The following is a 16129-nucleotide window of genomic DNA, read 5'->3' as shown; positions in this document are numbered from 1 at the left end:
CTCTGCTTATCTTAATTAGAGTAAAGGTCATAATCGAAGTAAGCATACCGCTGATTAAAACAACCGGATATCTGAGCAATCTTTCAAATGATTAGGACATGTAAACACCTTAATTGGATTTCCAGTGGTGTACTGGATCTGTGCATGTTCTACACCAGTAGTGCAAGCCTCCCTCTTATGCGTGAGTGAAGAGAGTTCGGAAAAACTCAAAGTATGCATCATAGAAATCCAGGTAATGGCCAAAATAATGGAAACACTTGAGTAAATGAGGGATACAGTGTATTGAAAGCAGGTGCTTCCACACAGGTGTGGTTCCTGAGGTAGTTAAGCAATTAACATCCCATCATGCTTAGGGTCATGTATAACATTGCTGGGTAGGCCATTATTTAGGCTACCATGGCTATGCCCCTATAGGATGACAATGCCCCCATCCACAGGGCACGGGTGGTCACTGAATGGTTTGATGAGCATGAAAATGATGTAAATCATATGCCATGGCCGTCTCAGTCACCAGATCTTAACCCAATTGAACACTTATGGGAGACTCTGGAGTGGCGTCTGAGACAGCGTTTTCCACCACCGTCAACAAAACACCAAATTATGGAATTTCTCTTAGAAGAATGGTTTCGTATCCCTCCAATAGAGTTCCAGACACCTGTAGAATCTATGCCAAGGCGCATTGAAGCTGTTCTGACTCAACACTCTATTAAGACGCTTTATGTTGGTGTTTCCTTTATTTTGTCAGTTACCTATAGTTTTCACATACAAACATTATATGTCCGAACACAGAATCAAATAGGCTTCCCAAAAAATAAGATGGTCGGTATGGTAGAACGTTTATTTTGACTGACGATTTTCTGAATTTATCAAAGTCCCATCGGGTAGCTTGATTTCAGATGGGTCCATGTAAAAAGGATTATTAAGGAAATTGCTCATCTTGCAAAGCATGTAAATATTTTAATAGAACTATTATATTAATCTGAGTATTCACAATAATCGTATTATTGTGTTCATGTAAACAAACCCAATGAAGGGAAGAAGGAAGGATTCATTTGAAAAGTATTCAAACATGACTTACATTGCAGGTTGCTCTCCACAGAATGCCTATGTCTCCTTCAGGAATGGGCCTGTGCACATTTAAAGTAATTACTCCTTGAGACAGACAGAAGATCCATACGTGGACAGTGCAGAGAAAGCAAGTGCAGGGCATTAAACAAGCATTCATTCTGGGACGCCACCTGCATGCCAATCATTTTAAGTGTGGCCTTTCTCTGTTGGTCATATATCACTGTACAACAATCAGACTGGTAATGTTGAGGGTCTCTTGTTCTCATAGGAGATACTGTACTTTGCAAAATGCCATACAATCTATAGTAGGTACAAGTATAATTTGGTTGAATGAAATCAAAATAATTTGTGAGATAAGCAATATGTGAACGGAAGTGACATAACTAATATTACATTTCACTATTTTGACATATATAATGACACCATGTTGGGATTATATGTAAATGTTTTCATGTTTCCAGGATGTAAGGGTGAAGTACAATACCAATCCCATGAAAAAGCAGAGGGTTTTCTGTATTACCACCAAAGGCAGCCTTACCCTCTCCTCAACCCTAATGTCTGACATTTAGAATAGATCACTTTAGACATTCAGGGTATTGCTGTTATTAAGCTGCAATGCTCCTGTACATTTCCGTAATATATTTTACCGTCTAGACATTGCATTGTCATAGAGGGCGGCTGTTAAGCTGCTATTTCCTGTGTTTATTTCCAATCCTAGAGGTCACTGATGCACCTCTCACCTCAATGTTCTTGGGCCTTAGCAGAATGACTCAGCAGTGCCTTTGACATTTCCCCATATTTCCCCTATTTCCAGTGTAATGAGCTCACTTGTGGACAGAGCTGCACATTTGCTATCCCTGGCTGACGTCATGTTTCAGATGGTATCAGGATGGCAGAAGGGACGATTGTATGAAAGGATTCCATACGCATATGACGACTATAATCTTAAAGATAATATGAAAAGGTAATGGTATGCTACAAAATAAGAGCAAGATCACCGCTCTGTTGTTTAGAAAATGCTGTCATAATGCTGTGCTGATAAACATTTACAATACATGTATAACTTAAGGGAATATATATATATATATATATATATATATATATATATATATATATATATATATATATATATATCACAAAGCACACAGAGGAAATACAAACAATGAGAACATTGCCATGCCAACATGACAACATCCCTGTCCTGTTACAGAATATTCTGCTAGGCCCGAATCATATACATACTGTATAAGAAAATACACAGAACAATAATTCCTTAGCTCTGAAATGATTAGCATAAACAAACCATGGACAAATATGACAAGCATTGTTTACTTCCGCCGTCAGAGTAATTAATACGTTGCAGATGTCTCGTTACATTTACATGTGATTGTTGTGACATCCTTCCGCTGAATCTTTCCATCTAAGCAAATAACAGTCGCTGATTAAAGACTATTGTTCCTCATGCAAATTGTATCATCTCAAGTTTACCCTTGATGTCGTGCACTTAGTTCACCGAATTAACCAGTTTCGAAATTGCTATTTTTTTAAATGCAGAATATAGATCATATTTCTCACTCTCTGTATATTGTGTGTACTGCAATATCAGGTTGAAGTTTAAAGGTTAAGGGCTGTTGTTCGTGAGATTGAATTTTCGACGCCTGACTGACTCCTGCTCTGCTGGACTTGTAGCCAGCGATTCAGTACTCATTTTCATCACATCTTCGAGCAATATGCAAACCACACTACTACTGATCAAATGAACAGTGACAGATTTTAGTACCAATGTCTATACGCCTCCAGTAAGCGATGCATTATGAATGCATGTATAACCTTTGTACTGTATATAGACTGAGCCATGATATGTACACTAAAATGCATTATACACAGATGGTTCATAGACAGTGTTACTGCACAACAAGGTTAATGTAACTACTAATCAAAGACCCAATTGTGGAGTCAAAACCCATGTCATGACAAAGTGGTTCACCAAAAAAGACTGGCAAGATAGAACAGAACTATAACACTGTGGAACCAAACACTACTATGAGTAACTGGAAACTGTTTCAGTTTTTATTTGACCTTTATTTAACTAGGCAAGTCAGTTAAGAACAAATTCTTGTTTACAATGACAGCCTACTGGGGAACAGTGAGTTAAATGCCTTGTTCAGGGGCAGAACGACAGATTTTTTTTACCTTGTCAGCTCTGGTATTTGATCCAGCAATGTCTTAGTTACTGGCCCAATACTCTAACCACTAGGCTACCTGCCATGAACAAATCAGTCATATAAAAATACTGAGGAGAAAGTTGAGAGTGAAAAAATATATATTTGAGAAAAGCACAGCAGCGAAACTGCTCATTAACTCTCTTTGATAGAGAATTGATTTTGGAGAATAAGCGTGCTGATTAGACCGAGGACCAATCAAACACTTCATTCTTGATAAAAAAGGGCCGGCGTCATCCAATCACGTCGCAGATTGGCAGGCCCCTTGCTGACAACATAAGCTGCTATTACTATGACAGCCATCCCAGGCCTTCTAAGATTCTCGCTCACTTCTGTAGTGGTGACCTGAGGGAAGGGTACTGTTCTGAACCTTGGATGGAATGCCCTTCTGCTAATGCTATGATTCCTGCAAGCATCGCTAATAGCTTAGCTGATCTGCACCGACAATCTCAAGTCGCCCACTAACCTCCACTCCCCCATTTCAATTCCTCTCCCGTGCCTCCCCATCAATGATAATCTCCATCTCAAGTCCCATCTATCTTTGTCTGGGTACATGCAGAAGGGCAGCCCTTAAGTGATTCACAGCATATACTCTGTGGTTAACCATAGTGCACCCCGGGGACAGTCGGACAGTAGACGGTTAAACATTCCTTTAGACGGAGGAGGATACCCATGTTGTCTTATATAGCACACAGAGAGACCAGAGAGGGATCTTCAGGTGCTTTCACTGTGTTAACTAAATTGACAGTGCAGTAAACGTGGAAGCTCGAGAGGTATCCCTCCTGATATAGTTGCCGACTGTCGCCGCCGGGGAAAAAGGTGTGAGGCGGAATTGTCTTGAAGAGATCTCTGTTTCCCCAGAGTGATATCCATTCATTTGCAATGGTTTGGCCCAGGGAGGTTTGTCTTAGCACCCCCCCCCCCCAACCCCCAAACCACCAGCTATGAAACCTCACACACAATGCAGGGAAGGAATCACACGACCAGACCTGACATTTGCAGCGCACCCATAACAATAAGGTGCCTGATAAAAAGGGCAGAATGAAAGCATTCCACGCCCTGTACATTGTACTAAGTCCCAGCTAAATAGGATTTGAACCCGTGCAGCCCACTGATACCTTCGGTGTCAAATCCTGATTACTATAAAGAGGAGGAGAAAAGGTCTCGCTATTGTAATGCCTGTGTAACAAGGGGTGTCTTAGAGCTGAGTAGTTACAATAGTATACACAGTCCGTGGACAGATAAGGCTGTATTTTTATAGAGAAGGCGGAGGAAACTGCTCCGTTGAATGCCATGCTATTTGAAAGGCGATGCAATAAAGGCTCTGTTTTTATCTCGCTTGGGGCAATGCACAAAAGAAGCTAGCATAGCAACGTGGCAGGTTTTAAAATTGGGATCAAAAGGTTCAAGCTAATTAACAAACTAAATAAGAGTCTCTCAAGCTGCGTCTGCTCTCCCCCTCCCTCTCCCTCCAGCGTGGAGGGAAAAATAATGGATGGGAGACCATAACGGTGTGTGCGTTTTGTGTGTGTTTGTGTGTGTATGCAGGTGTGGGATGGGAATGGAACGAGGATACCTAGTCAGTTGCACAACTGAATGCATTCAACTGAAATGTGACTTTCGCATTTAACTCAACCCCTCAGAGAGGTGCGGGGGGCTGCCTTAATCGACGTCCATGTCATCAGAGCCCAGGGAGCAGTTGTTGTTGTGGGTTAACTGTCTTGCTCAAGGGCAGAACGGCAGATCTTTCCACCTTGCCGGCTTGGGGATTCAGATCAGCGACTTTTCAGTTACTGGCCCAACACTCTACCTGCCACCCCTCTGTGAACACATCTTGGTGTGTGCATGTCGTGCTTGGGCGCATACATGGGTGCACCTTTACAAATCCAAAGAGAAATTGCTCCCCGCGCCGAAATGTAACAAATACCTGACAAATTTTCCACCAACAAGATCGGTTCCAATTAACCATGCTATAGAGCTCCATGACCCACAAAATAAAATGGCTGTCAAATCCAGGAAAGCACACGTCCGGCTGCTATAATGACATTTAGTCCCAGGAGGCTGCTGGGGAGAGACAGGGAGATGGTTAACTGACTTTATCAGGTAAAATAAAATAAAATGGTGTTTCACGTTGTGTCTCTGTATGACCTCTTTTTGACCTTGTCAACGTTTTCATAAGGCATTATATTAAACCTTTCCTGTTATTGTCTTTCATTAGAATTTCATTAAATTATGTCAAAATAGTGACACCTATATTACTTATATGTCACTTAGGCTGACATATGTCTGGATTCATAACACGTAACACATGAATGTGACAATTCCTAACTGTAGCCTTATTTTTCCAGTATATTGCCTGGAGTGTTTGCTTGTTTGCAGGGTAACATGTTGTCTCCTACGGAGCAGAAACAGTGTGTCCTGCTGACAGCGGAGGATTGGAAACAACACATTCTGAGACAGGGCCCTCTCCTGAACAAAATGAACATCTGCCGTTTCTCATCAGCTATATTGAAGCTAATGACGGGCCGCAAGTGTGCTGACAGTGAATGGAATTGGATTGTGTACAAGAGCCCCTGTGAGACCAGACATATGTTCTGGAGTGTGTTTGTGGATGGAGTTTTTGTGAGTGTGCGTTTATGTGTATTAGTTGAAGTGTCACTATGGGTGTAGTAGTAGTAGTAGTAGTAGGGAGGGAGAGGGAGAGAGAAGCCCGCTGGCATGAGTTATTAAGTGAAGACATTGTGTATATTGTGCCTGTATGAGCGAGTGAAGTGTGTTTTTGACAGGTAGAATAACTGTTGTATCCTTCTTCCCTTTCAATCTCCTTCTCTGTCTCTGCGTCGCTAACAGAGACCACTGCATCACACACATCAAAGGAGCCCACTCTCGCTGGTAACAATTGTACCGTGACCTCTCCCAGTCTTTGTTCGTATGCACCGCAACAACTCCCAGGCTGCTAACCTAGCGCTCTGCCAAGAGGATTCTCCCTGCTTGCCGCCTCCTCTTCTGTCTAAGGACAGATTAAATTCACATAAATTAAATATTCGTTTTCCACTCTGGCAATTGATGGCCATCTTAATTTCGCACAACTGTTGATGTGTTCACATCTTGCTGTTGCCTTTCTTTATCTAACACCACTATTTCTCTCTCTTTCTCTCTTCTTTCTGTTGTCGGGATTCTTTTGCACGTGGCCTTGAGTTCAACTTTTGTATAAATAGAAGCGAAGTACTATACAACGGCCTTTTTCACAACCTCTTGAAATATTTGCGAGTCATTTAAAATGAGAAGTTTGCATGAACCCCGGTGAGGAGGATCTAGGCAAGTGTGTGTATGTTTGTGTGTATGTGAGTGAGTGAGTGAGTGAGTGAGTGAGTGAGTGAGTGAGTGAGTGAGTGAGTGAGTGAGTGAGTGAGTGAGTGAGTGAGAGAGACAGAGAGAACGGAGAGTGCTCTCCTTCTTGCCTGCATTCAGCTAATCACGTGAAGAACATTTTCTGGTTGGGAGGGATAAAGACCAGCCTCTGAAGTGACTCGTCGTGTTTGGAGAATTTCAACCGATCAGCAGCTAGCGAACGCAGCTCTAATTCTCCTCACAGAAGTGTGGCTTTGGAACAGTCACAATGCATACAGCAGCAAATACATCTTGAGACTTCTCGACTGTTATTTCACACACAAAATGTATTTAGGTAGTGTTTTCCCCAAAGCATAAATTACATTTGGGGAGACAAAATGAAAACGCAGACACCGGCTGTTTGAGGAGGAGGGGCAAAAGGGGAGCAAAAGAAATTAAAGTGATGTCATATCATGAGGAAGATTGATTGACTGGCCATGATGAAGTATTAGATACAGTAGATAAAGTAATTGAATATTCAATACATCCATGTCTGACACTTAAAAGCAGCATTAAGAAATAAAAGAGACAAGAGACTATAAATTAGTTTAATCAATCTTCTGCCTACAACTAAAATGAAATAAGCATAACTATAAGTATCTATTAAATGGTTTGTGGGCTGGTTTGTAATTTCATTGGTTCTCAGCATAAGCATTGGCTGCTCTATGACAGTGAGGCATGAGAGTGAGCCATCCATTATATATATAATCATTACCATTGTTCTAAGCTATTGAAAAATTAATATGTTCCTTTACCTACTGTTCAGGTATTTATATAGTTGCATTGCATCACTTAGCTTTCAGTAACTTCCCTCTAAACATGTCATTTTACATTCTAAAATGGGTACTATAGCCAACCTCATGTCAAATTAAGTATGCTCAAAGCTCAGTGGTTGGCTGAATTTGTTACATAACCATTGGCATCCATTGAAGTTGGCATAACTTAAAGACGAAGTCCGGGATCTTAAGCATAACAACATATTGTACGAATTGGATTCATCACATATCATACAAATTGGTAGTATATGTATATATCCATTTTTATATATCCATTTTGTTTGATGTACTATATATATATATGTACTATATATATATATATGTATGTATATTATTATTTAAAAAATTCAGGATGTAACATCAAACAAAATGGATGACGTAGTACACAATTGGATGACGTAGTACACAATTGGATGACGTAGTACGTAAGAAACGAGGACTCATTCTGGCTCATGAGCACCACTTTCAAAGCTACTGGTTGACATTATACAATTGTTATACAATTTTATTTCTCGTGTTAACAATAAATGATTGAGGTTCGATACCGATATAACATAGGGACAAAATTGAGTGGTTTGCTTCCAAAAAGTGGGCCGCAACTGGGTAAGTCGAGTTGTTCACCTAATGGTGCTACGATGCTTCGAGATTCGTACTTTTAATTTGCGCTTTGTTTTACCCACATCATTTTTACCACAAGGACAAGTTATAAGATAAATACAGTACATGCCTTAGTGGAGCACGTGATAACACCTTTGATTGGGATCTACACTTGTAGTAGGCGCAAACAGAAGTTGTGCAGGGATATTTTGGGGTGGTAAATCAGAGTTTACCAATTGATCTCTGAGAATCTCTCGCGAGAATACGACCAAGGGAGGGTCCGAAAACACATTGCCGATACTGTCATCGGATCTTAGAATGTGCCATTGTTTGTGAACAAATCCCTTAATTTGTTCCGAGCACTTTGAATAGCGGGTAGTTAGAACGCAAGAACGCTTCTTTTTGCGAGACTGTCCTTGAAAGAGATCATGTCTCGATTTGTTTTGAATTTTCTCAATGGCATGCTATAGAGATACAGACACTAGGCTGTTGGTCAAGTCTCTGACAAAGCACATGCAAATGCCTGAATTCATGGCTATTGTACAGTATTGCACCGTTTAACAAGGTCCATGTTTCCACGTATGACTGAGAGAATCAATTGAATCATGAGCACCGGTAGAAACAATCAATCGGTGACTGAGCTTCACTGATTACAAGCTAAAACCAGACCTCATTGTCAACCAGGGTAGCCTAGCAAAAATATACTAAAATCACTCTATCCTATACATTATCTATGTACCATAGAAATGATGGTATGAACACTAGTTGTTTAGCAGGGTAAATACAAGAAAAAAGAGAAGAGGGAGGACGCTGAAGGTTAGGAGGAATAAAATAGGCCTAGATATAGTAGAAAGAGTATTTTCTCTTTTCTTCCCTCAGACGTTTACAGGCCTGCAGAAGGAGTGCGATTGACCATCTGGCCCTCAGTATGGAGCTATGCACTGTAAAAACACTCAAATCAATGGAAACAACTCCACCTTGGATGCCCACCATTACACAGATGGTGTACTTGGAGAGAACTGCTTAGGCTTCCTAACGAAGAGCAGACACTGCACAGACAGAACACCCCACGCCACTGGCCCGCCACCCCGACCCACTTCCAGTGAATGTTGCTTGCTTGTTTGGTATTGTAACGTATTGTTCAATGCTGGCCGGCGACCATGAACTACAACAGGGCCCTCTGGTGGTCTGTTGATAAATGGCTTTGACCCGGAGTTTGAGTGTTTGAATAGTATACTCGGACACAAGCACAACACACATTCACACACACACTCACACACATACTCACGGATACACAGCGGAGTCGTTTCAACTAAACCTAGGGTATGGCAAGCTAAATGAATTGACTCCAGCCATTATCACCGTGTTGTTGTAGTTTCACTCACCTCAGTCAATCGGGGACTTAACACTCTACAAACAAGTTATACAAGAATTCACTGCTACGCACAAGGATTAAAACTCTAGTTTAGTTTCATGTCAAGTCAAACAGCAGTTACCTAGCCAAAGCCATCTACTACAGCCATCTTTACGCGCTGTTCCCTGAAGCTGCATTGATGCGCTCTCCATAACTCCAGCCAGCCAGGCTACTACATGGTCCTAAAGTCAACCCTCTAATATCACTAAACTGCATTTGGATTTTAAGAGTTGGAATGATTGGAATGATTTCAGGGTTGGAATGATTTTAGTAGCCTATTTTTAATTGTTGATGTTGAGATAGGTTATGGAGTCTGCCAATTGACACCCCTTACGCACATATAGTCTAGGCCTAGTATAACATGTACCATGTACCATGCGATGATGCCCATAGACAAACATACAGTAAACATACAGTAGATTACGTGCAGACAGACATACAAACCCATTAAAAGGCACTCAGAAATGAACTTAAAAATGAAGGCTTACACAGAGACAGTGTTATTGACATAGATGTCACTATATTATTACTGTATAAAATATGCCTAAGAAGTACAGTATACACAACTCGCTCACACACATTCAGACTGTACACGTAGACACATGTTCACGCTTTTCATTTTTCTGTTCTAAAGCATTTGTATGTTTTTGTTAATGTGGACATCAACTCAAATTCAGCACATATGCTTGGCACACATCCTTCTCATCTGCCTTTTGTCAAAAGCCTAACTCACGGATACAGAACTGCACCTGCACTAGAAGAAAAATACAAATTATATTCACAAAACAAATTGCAATAATGCAGCTGTAGCACTTGTCAAGGTACATTTGTCTCAGCTCTGTGGCATTTCAACAACAAGACCTGTCACAGGCTATTTTCAGACTCCATTGAATGTGCTGCGGTAATAGAAAAAAAATGTTATTTTGGCAAAATTCTAAAATGTGAATCACTAAAACAAAGCAGACTCTACGCAGCATCTAAGAAATCACAACTCTCCACAACAATGTCATAGCTGTTCACAATGCTGCAGTCAATCATCAAGACATGACCAGCCAGAATAAAAGATGACAAACCACATCTGTAATACTCAATACCATGCATAGTTTTCTAGTGAGGCATCATGGTTTGGCTTGCTCTCAATATTTTTCTAATAATTTGTATAGGAAAATATACATATATAGGCTACTCATTTCAACTACCAGAAAGCAACATTTACTTATCCAAATGTGTACTGTATGGCCTATATGACTGTCTTAGTGGTTCTTTGTTGACAGGTTAAAAACTAGACTATGGTGTAGCCTAATAACTATGTAATAACATGTATTTTACTGTAAGACATAGGGCTGCCTCTTCTTTAAAAACAAATGGACTGGATTTGGGAAAAATAGATTATACCCCATGTTTTTCACTATCTTACATAATGACTGGTTAGGGTATCTGTTAAGACAAAATATTCACATTTGTACAGGGCCCTATCATATCTCTCTCCATCGTTTAAATTGAGCCTTCTAAAGCTACGTTAATGCTACGCTAATGCCATTTTGAGTAATTGTCCTGCATGGCACCGAGCCACTTGTCAAAAGCGATTTGCCTTGGGACAAAAACGTATTGATCTTCATTCTGTCCCTCTCTCCTCGCGGCACAAAACGTTTCATCGTATCGCCGCGCTCAGAATGAGAATTCTCACATTGTTTTACTTGGAGTGATTCCAAAAGACAGCGGCAGCATCACGTGCTCACTTGTGTCATCACATTAACGGTAAAGAAAGGGGGAAAGATTGTGAAAAAAAGGCACTAGAGATCAACGCAGGAGTTGCTTACAAACTTCCTTCACTCCATAGGCCTACGCGTCATGCGGCTGTCCAAGGCAGGCGACACCTGTGCCGTCTTAGCACACGGGGCCCCTTAATATGTGTTGTTGTTCCTTATTTGCCCTCTTAAGTACAATAAGATGTTTGGGTTGTGCATACGTATATTGTATTGCTATGCAAACTTTCTCTACTTTTTCAAACATTTTTAAGCATGTCAACCTTCTCCAAAATGAATAACTGAAGTGAGATGAAGACGAATCATGTGTATTGATGTAGGATGTATTTATAACGCATCGACAATATCGATTGCCACATGATAACCACATAGGGAACATATAGTAGACTATCAGAAAATAATGGCGTTGAAAAACAAACAAGCATGGGTAGTGGTCATTTTTACACATATCGGCTACAATGTGGTTGAATCGAAGCCTCCTGACATGAAGTCACAATAGTTGCACAGCATTTAATCCAATGTATCACTGTCATATAAACTACTGTGGGCTCCAGTATCTGTAAAATTGTTTTAGATGCACACAATCATCTGATAAGCATACCTTTGAAAATAGCGTAACATATATATATTTTATAGATGAAGGGCAAGACCGTTACTCAGAAAACCACAGATGCTGCACAAGCACAGATAGAGACCCTCACTTTCCTAAATAGATAGGATTTCCACTCCAAGAACAATACTGATTCTTTACCTATAGCCGGTCTATATTACACATAAATAGACAATTAATAACACTTACCTATTCGAATGACATGAGGCATCCCACAAGAGTACTGAATCCAAAAGAGACATAGAATGGCCGATGTCCAGTATTCCAAAATCGAACTCCGGGCAGACAACCAAGTGTTTCGCATGATTGTAAAGTCGTGTGATCCACTTTTTAAGATTCCAAAGTCGCTTCAGTGTTGCTCATCAAATTTGAATTCGACGGAGTCATATGTGGGTTTGTGTGTCTGCGACAAATGCGCTCTCATTGTACTTGGTGCAACATTCTCCCAGTTTTTTTCACTCTCAAGGCTTTGAACGGCTTGTCAAGATTATACCCCAGAGTTACACACAGGCGGATCAGTGTTACACCTGCGAATGCTGGCTGCTACAATTAGCCTGCACGAGTCTGTATCCCTTCCCCTCCTACGGTTGATGCTATTTGTCTGCTGGCTCGAGAACAACCGAGGTGGATTCCCGTACAAATGCGGAAGGGAACTGCGCCTGCGGTACTTTTGGTCGCCTCCAACGATGCTCTGACCGGTGTTAGCCACAAGAAGCCTTGAAAACCTGTTTCTTAATAAGTTTCTTCAGAATTCATGCAAGTTCATTACATATTTCAAATATATAAAATATCAGTGCTGATTTGAAATATTAAATTTGTCAAAAATGTAGGTATAGCCAAATAGCAGTTATTATCATGATGATTATTGTCTAAATGGTAATTAATGTTCATCTAGAAAAAATATTCGAAAGGTTTAAGAAAAGCTTCTTCGTGATGCAGTAGTCGTTGCTCTGTTTTTCTCGTAGCGCAGTGAAGGAATAGCCTCTTGGCTTCAAGTTTTAGAAAAATCAATAACAAAAAATCCGTGCACGACCAGAATGGCTTTTTAAAAATTGAATGCTTGTTCAACTCGCAACCTGTGCGTGGTTGGACAGATTCACTGGTGATGATGTTTTTTGGTACTGAGCAAAGCTTCGGTTGTGGGAGCGAGCGCCACCACCCTTATTCAAAAGTGCCACTAGAGGCACTTGAATCATTAGGCATAAATCACAATATGTCCATGAAACATTTTACACGTGAGATTATACCACCAGATTACCTAATGTTCAATTATTACTTATTTCTACTTATTTTACATCTATGTGTTGATGGTGCACTTTTTGGTTAGATTAATGCTCCCTAAAAAACTGTTGAAATGTTCAGCATAAATAACTTGTTTGTCAAAAATAATCAATGGTGCATTGCTTCAAATGCATATTCTGCCAATTCTACCTAAACAATTGCAATGATACACACTACAAAAGGTTCCCCTTTTAATCTAACAGTGTATAGTCTACCCATCCCACTGAGTCATTTGGAAAGAATAGGCTGCTCAAATGTAAAGTCGTCTCTAAGGTAAAAAAAGTGCAGCCATGTCCTCACTCCTTTCAGGCCTAATCAACATGTTTAAAGACAAAAAAAGACTGAACAAATGTAGCAGGAAACGATTGAACGGGTTGAAATGTGTATTTACATGTTGGAAAATAATAGTCTGGCAGTGGGGCGTGGGCTATTGACAAAGCAGACTGCTCATCACGGTTATTTGGAGAGCTATGTCTGTGTCAATGAGTACATTAAACTCACATAACTGCTTAGTGCCTTTCTGTCTGTCAATTTGTCATGCTTTATATGGAGCCGTCAGTCGCAAGACGGTGGGTGAAACATGATTGCAATCGCATAGAGAGTGTGCCACCGCCTGCAGTGCACAGCCCCTCTCTCCGCCACTTCCTCTCTGCTGTAGTGACTGTGTGGAAGTATCAAGTCACATCACACGCGTATTAATCTACTCGGTGGTACACAGTACTGTATTACTTACTGCCATGAAGCATTCCAGTGAAAACGTACATTCATGTATCAGTTTGTCCCTTGTTAGAAATTGAATTTATATTTTAATGAAGGAAAGGCTGAGAGTGAAATGTTTGTATCTCTAGACTGAGTCTCTACCTCTATCCCTGCACTTGGTTTTTATATTGAAATATAAAGGGATTTAAAAGATCATGTTGAAGATACTCAGTCTAAAGATGGTGAAATGGCGATCTAGTCTTAATGAGCTTATGAATGCACTGATGGGAGAATGGCTTGGCCCATTGGTTTTATATTCCTATTTTAAATGGGGGGGGGGGGGGGACTGCTTGTTTCAGAGGGCATGCGAGCTAAAATAACTATAACTGTCTCTGCCACTGCATATTCATGTCTTGAGGAGCAGACCCTTGGCACAATAAAAGGACTATCAATGTGAGTTATGTGGCCCTGCTCTCGCATTATCAAGATTAATTGACTGCTGCTATTTCAAATACAAAATGTACACCGCTTCAGAAAACAAGACATTCTGGGGGTCTGGGGGTGCCCTCTATAGAGAGCCTTGTGGTAGTGCTCACCATCACCCAGACTGATCAATGGATCTGATCGATGACAATGAATCAATGGTCAGACGGGTGTGTCATCACCCAAGATGTGGTGGGATGCTATGGGAAGCTATGGGTTGCTATGGGACACACGCAAGCTATCGCATAGATAGACCTGGGTTCAAAAACTATTTGAAATCATGTCAAATATTTGAGCTGAGCTTGATTGAGCTTGCCTGTGGCAATGGAATCAATATAAAAGTCTCAAAAGAGTAAACCCCGCCCACCTGGCACCCTAAAGCAAAACCTCAAAGTATTTGGAATACTTCAAATATATGAACCCAGGTCTGCAATCACAATCACCCAGTCACGCAGCACTCCTCCCCTGACAAGATGTACAGTTGAAGTCGGAAGTTTACATATACTTAGGTTGGAGTCATTAATTAAAACTCATTTTTCAACCACTCACAATTTCTTGTTAACAAACTATAGTTTTGGCAAGTTGGATAGGACATCTACTTTGAGCAATGACACACGTCATTTTTCCAACAATTGTTTACAGACAGATTATTTCACTTATAATTGACTGTATCACAATTCCAGTGGGTCAGAAGATTCCTGTGCCTTTAAACAGCTTGGACATTTCCAGAAAATGATGTCATGGCTTTAGAAGCTTCTGATAGCCTAATTGACATCATTTGAGTCAATTGGAGGTGTACCTGTGGATGTATTTCAAGGCCTACCTTCAAACTCAGTGCTTCTTTGCTTGACATCATTGGAAAATCAAAAGAAATCAAGACCTACAAAAAAATTGTAGACCTCCAGAAGTCTGCTTCGTCCTTGGGAGCAATTTCATACACCTGAAGGTACCATGTGCATCTGTACAAACAATATTACGCAACCATAAACACCATGGGACCACGCAGCCGTCATACCGCTCAGGAAGGAGACGCGTTCTGTCTCCTAGAGATGAACGTACTTTGGTGCGGAAAGTGCAAATCAATCCCAGAACAACAGCAAAGGACCTTGTGATGATGCTGGAGGAAACAGGTACAAAAGTATCTATATCCACAGTAAAACGAGTCCTATATCGACATAACATAAAAGGTTATGCAAGGAAGAAGCCACTGCTGCAAAACTGCCATAAAAAAGCCAGACTATGGTTTGCAACTGCACATGGGGACAAAGATTGTACTTTTTGGAGAAATGTCCTCTGGTCTGATGAAACAAAAATAGAACTGTTTGGCTATAATGACCATCGTTATGTTTGGAGGAAAAAGGGGGACGCTTGCAAGCCGAAGAACACCATCCCAACCGGGAAGCACGGGGGTGGCAGCATCATGTTGTGGGGGTGCTTTGCTGCAGGAGGACTTGTGCACTTCACAACATAGATGGCATCATGAGGAAGGAAAGTTATGTGGATATATTGAAGCAACATCTCCAGACATCAGTCAGGAAGTTAAAGCTTGGTCGCAAATGGGTCTTCCAAATGGACAATGACCCCAAGCATACTTCCAAAGTTGTGGCAGCATGGCTTAAGGACAACAAAGTCAAGGTATTGGAGTGGCCATCACAAAGCCCTGACCTCAATCCTATAGGAGATTTGTGGGCAGAACTGAAAAAGCGTGTGCGAGCAAGGAGGCCTACAAACCTGACTCAGTTACACCAGCTCTGTCAGGAGGAATGGGCCACAATTCACCCAAGTTATTGTGGGAAGCTTGTGGAAGGCTACCCGAAATGTTT

General features: G+C 40.9%; 1 protein-coding gene across 1 annotated transcript in view; it reads right to left on the bottom strand.

Annotated features, from left to right (window-relative positions):
• The window catches only part of LOC106605119 (glutamate receptor ionotropic, kainate 3), a 120836-nt gene extending 107847 nt beyond the window's left edge, over positions 1 to 12989 (bottom strand). The window contains exon 1 of the mRNA XM_082975282.1: positions 12033 to 12989. Within this exon, the coding sequence (XP_082831408.1) occupies positions 12033 to 12147 (115 nt within the window). The 5' untranslated portion in view covers positions 12148 to 12989. The remainder of the gene's footprint in view (positions 1 to 12032) is intronic.
• Between the last annotated feature and the right edge of the window lie 3140 nt (positions 12990 to 16129).

This window comes from Salmo salar, chromosome 05, assembly GCF_965601325.2.
Source record: "Salmo salar chromosome 05, fSalSal1, whole genome shotgun sequence".
NCBI lineage: Eukaryota > Metazoa > Chordata > Actinopteri > Salmoniformes > Salmonidae > Salmo > Salmo salar.
Note: the sequence above shows the minus strand (reverse complement) of the source record. Positions and strands in the feature narration are given on the sequence as shown.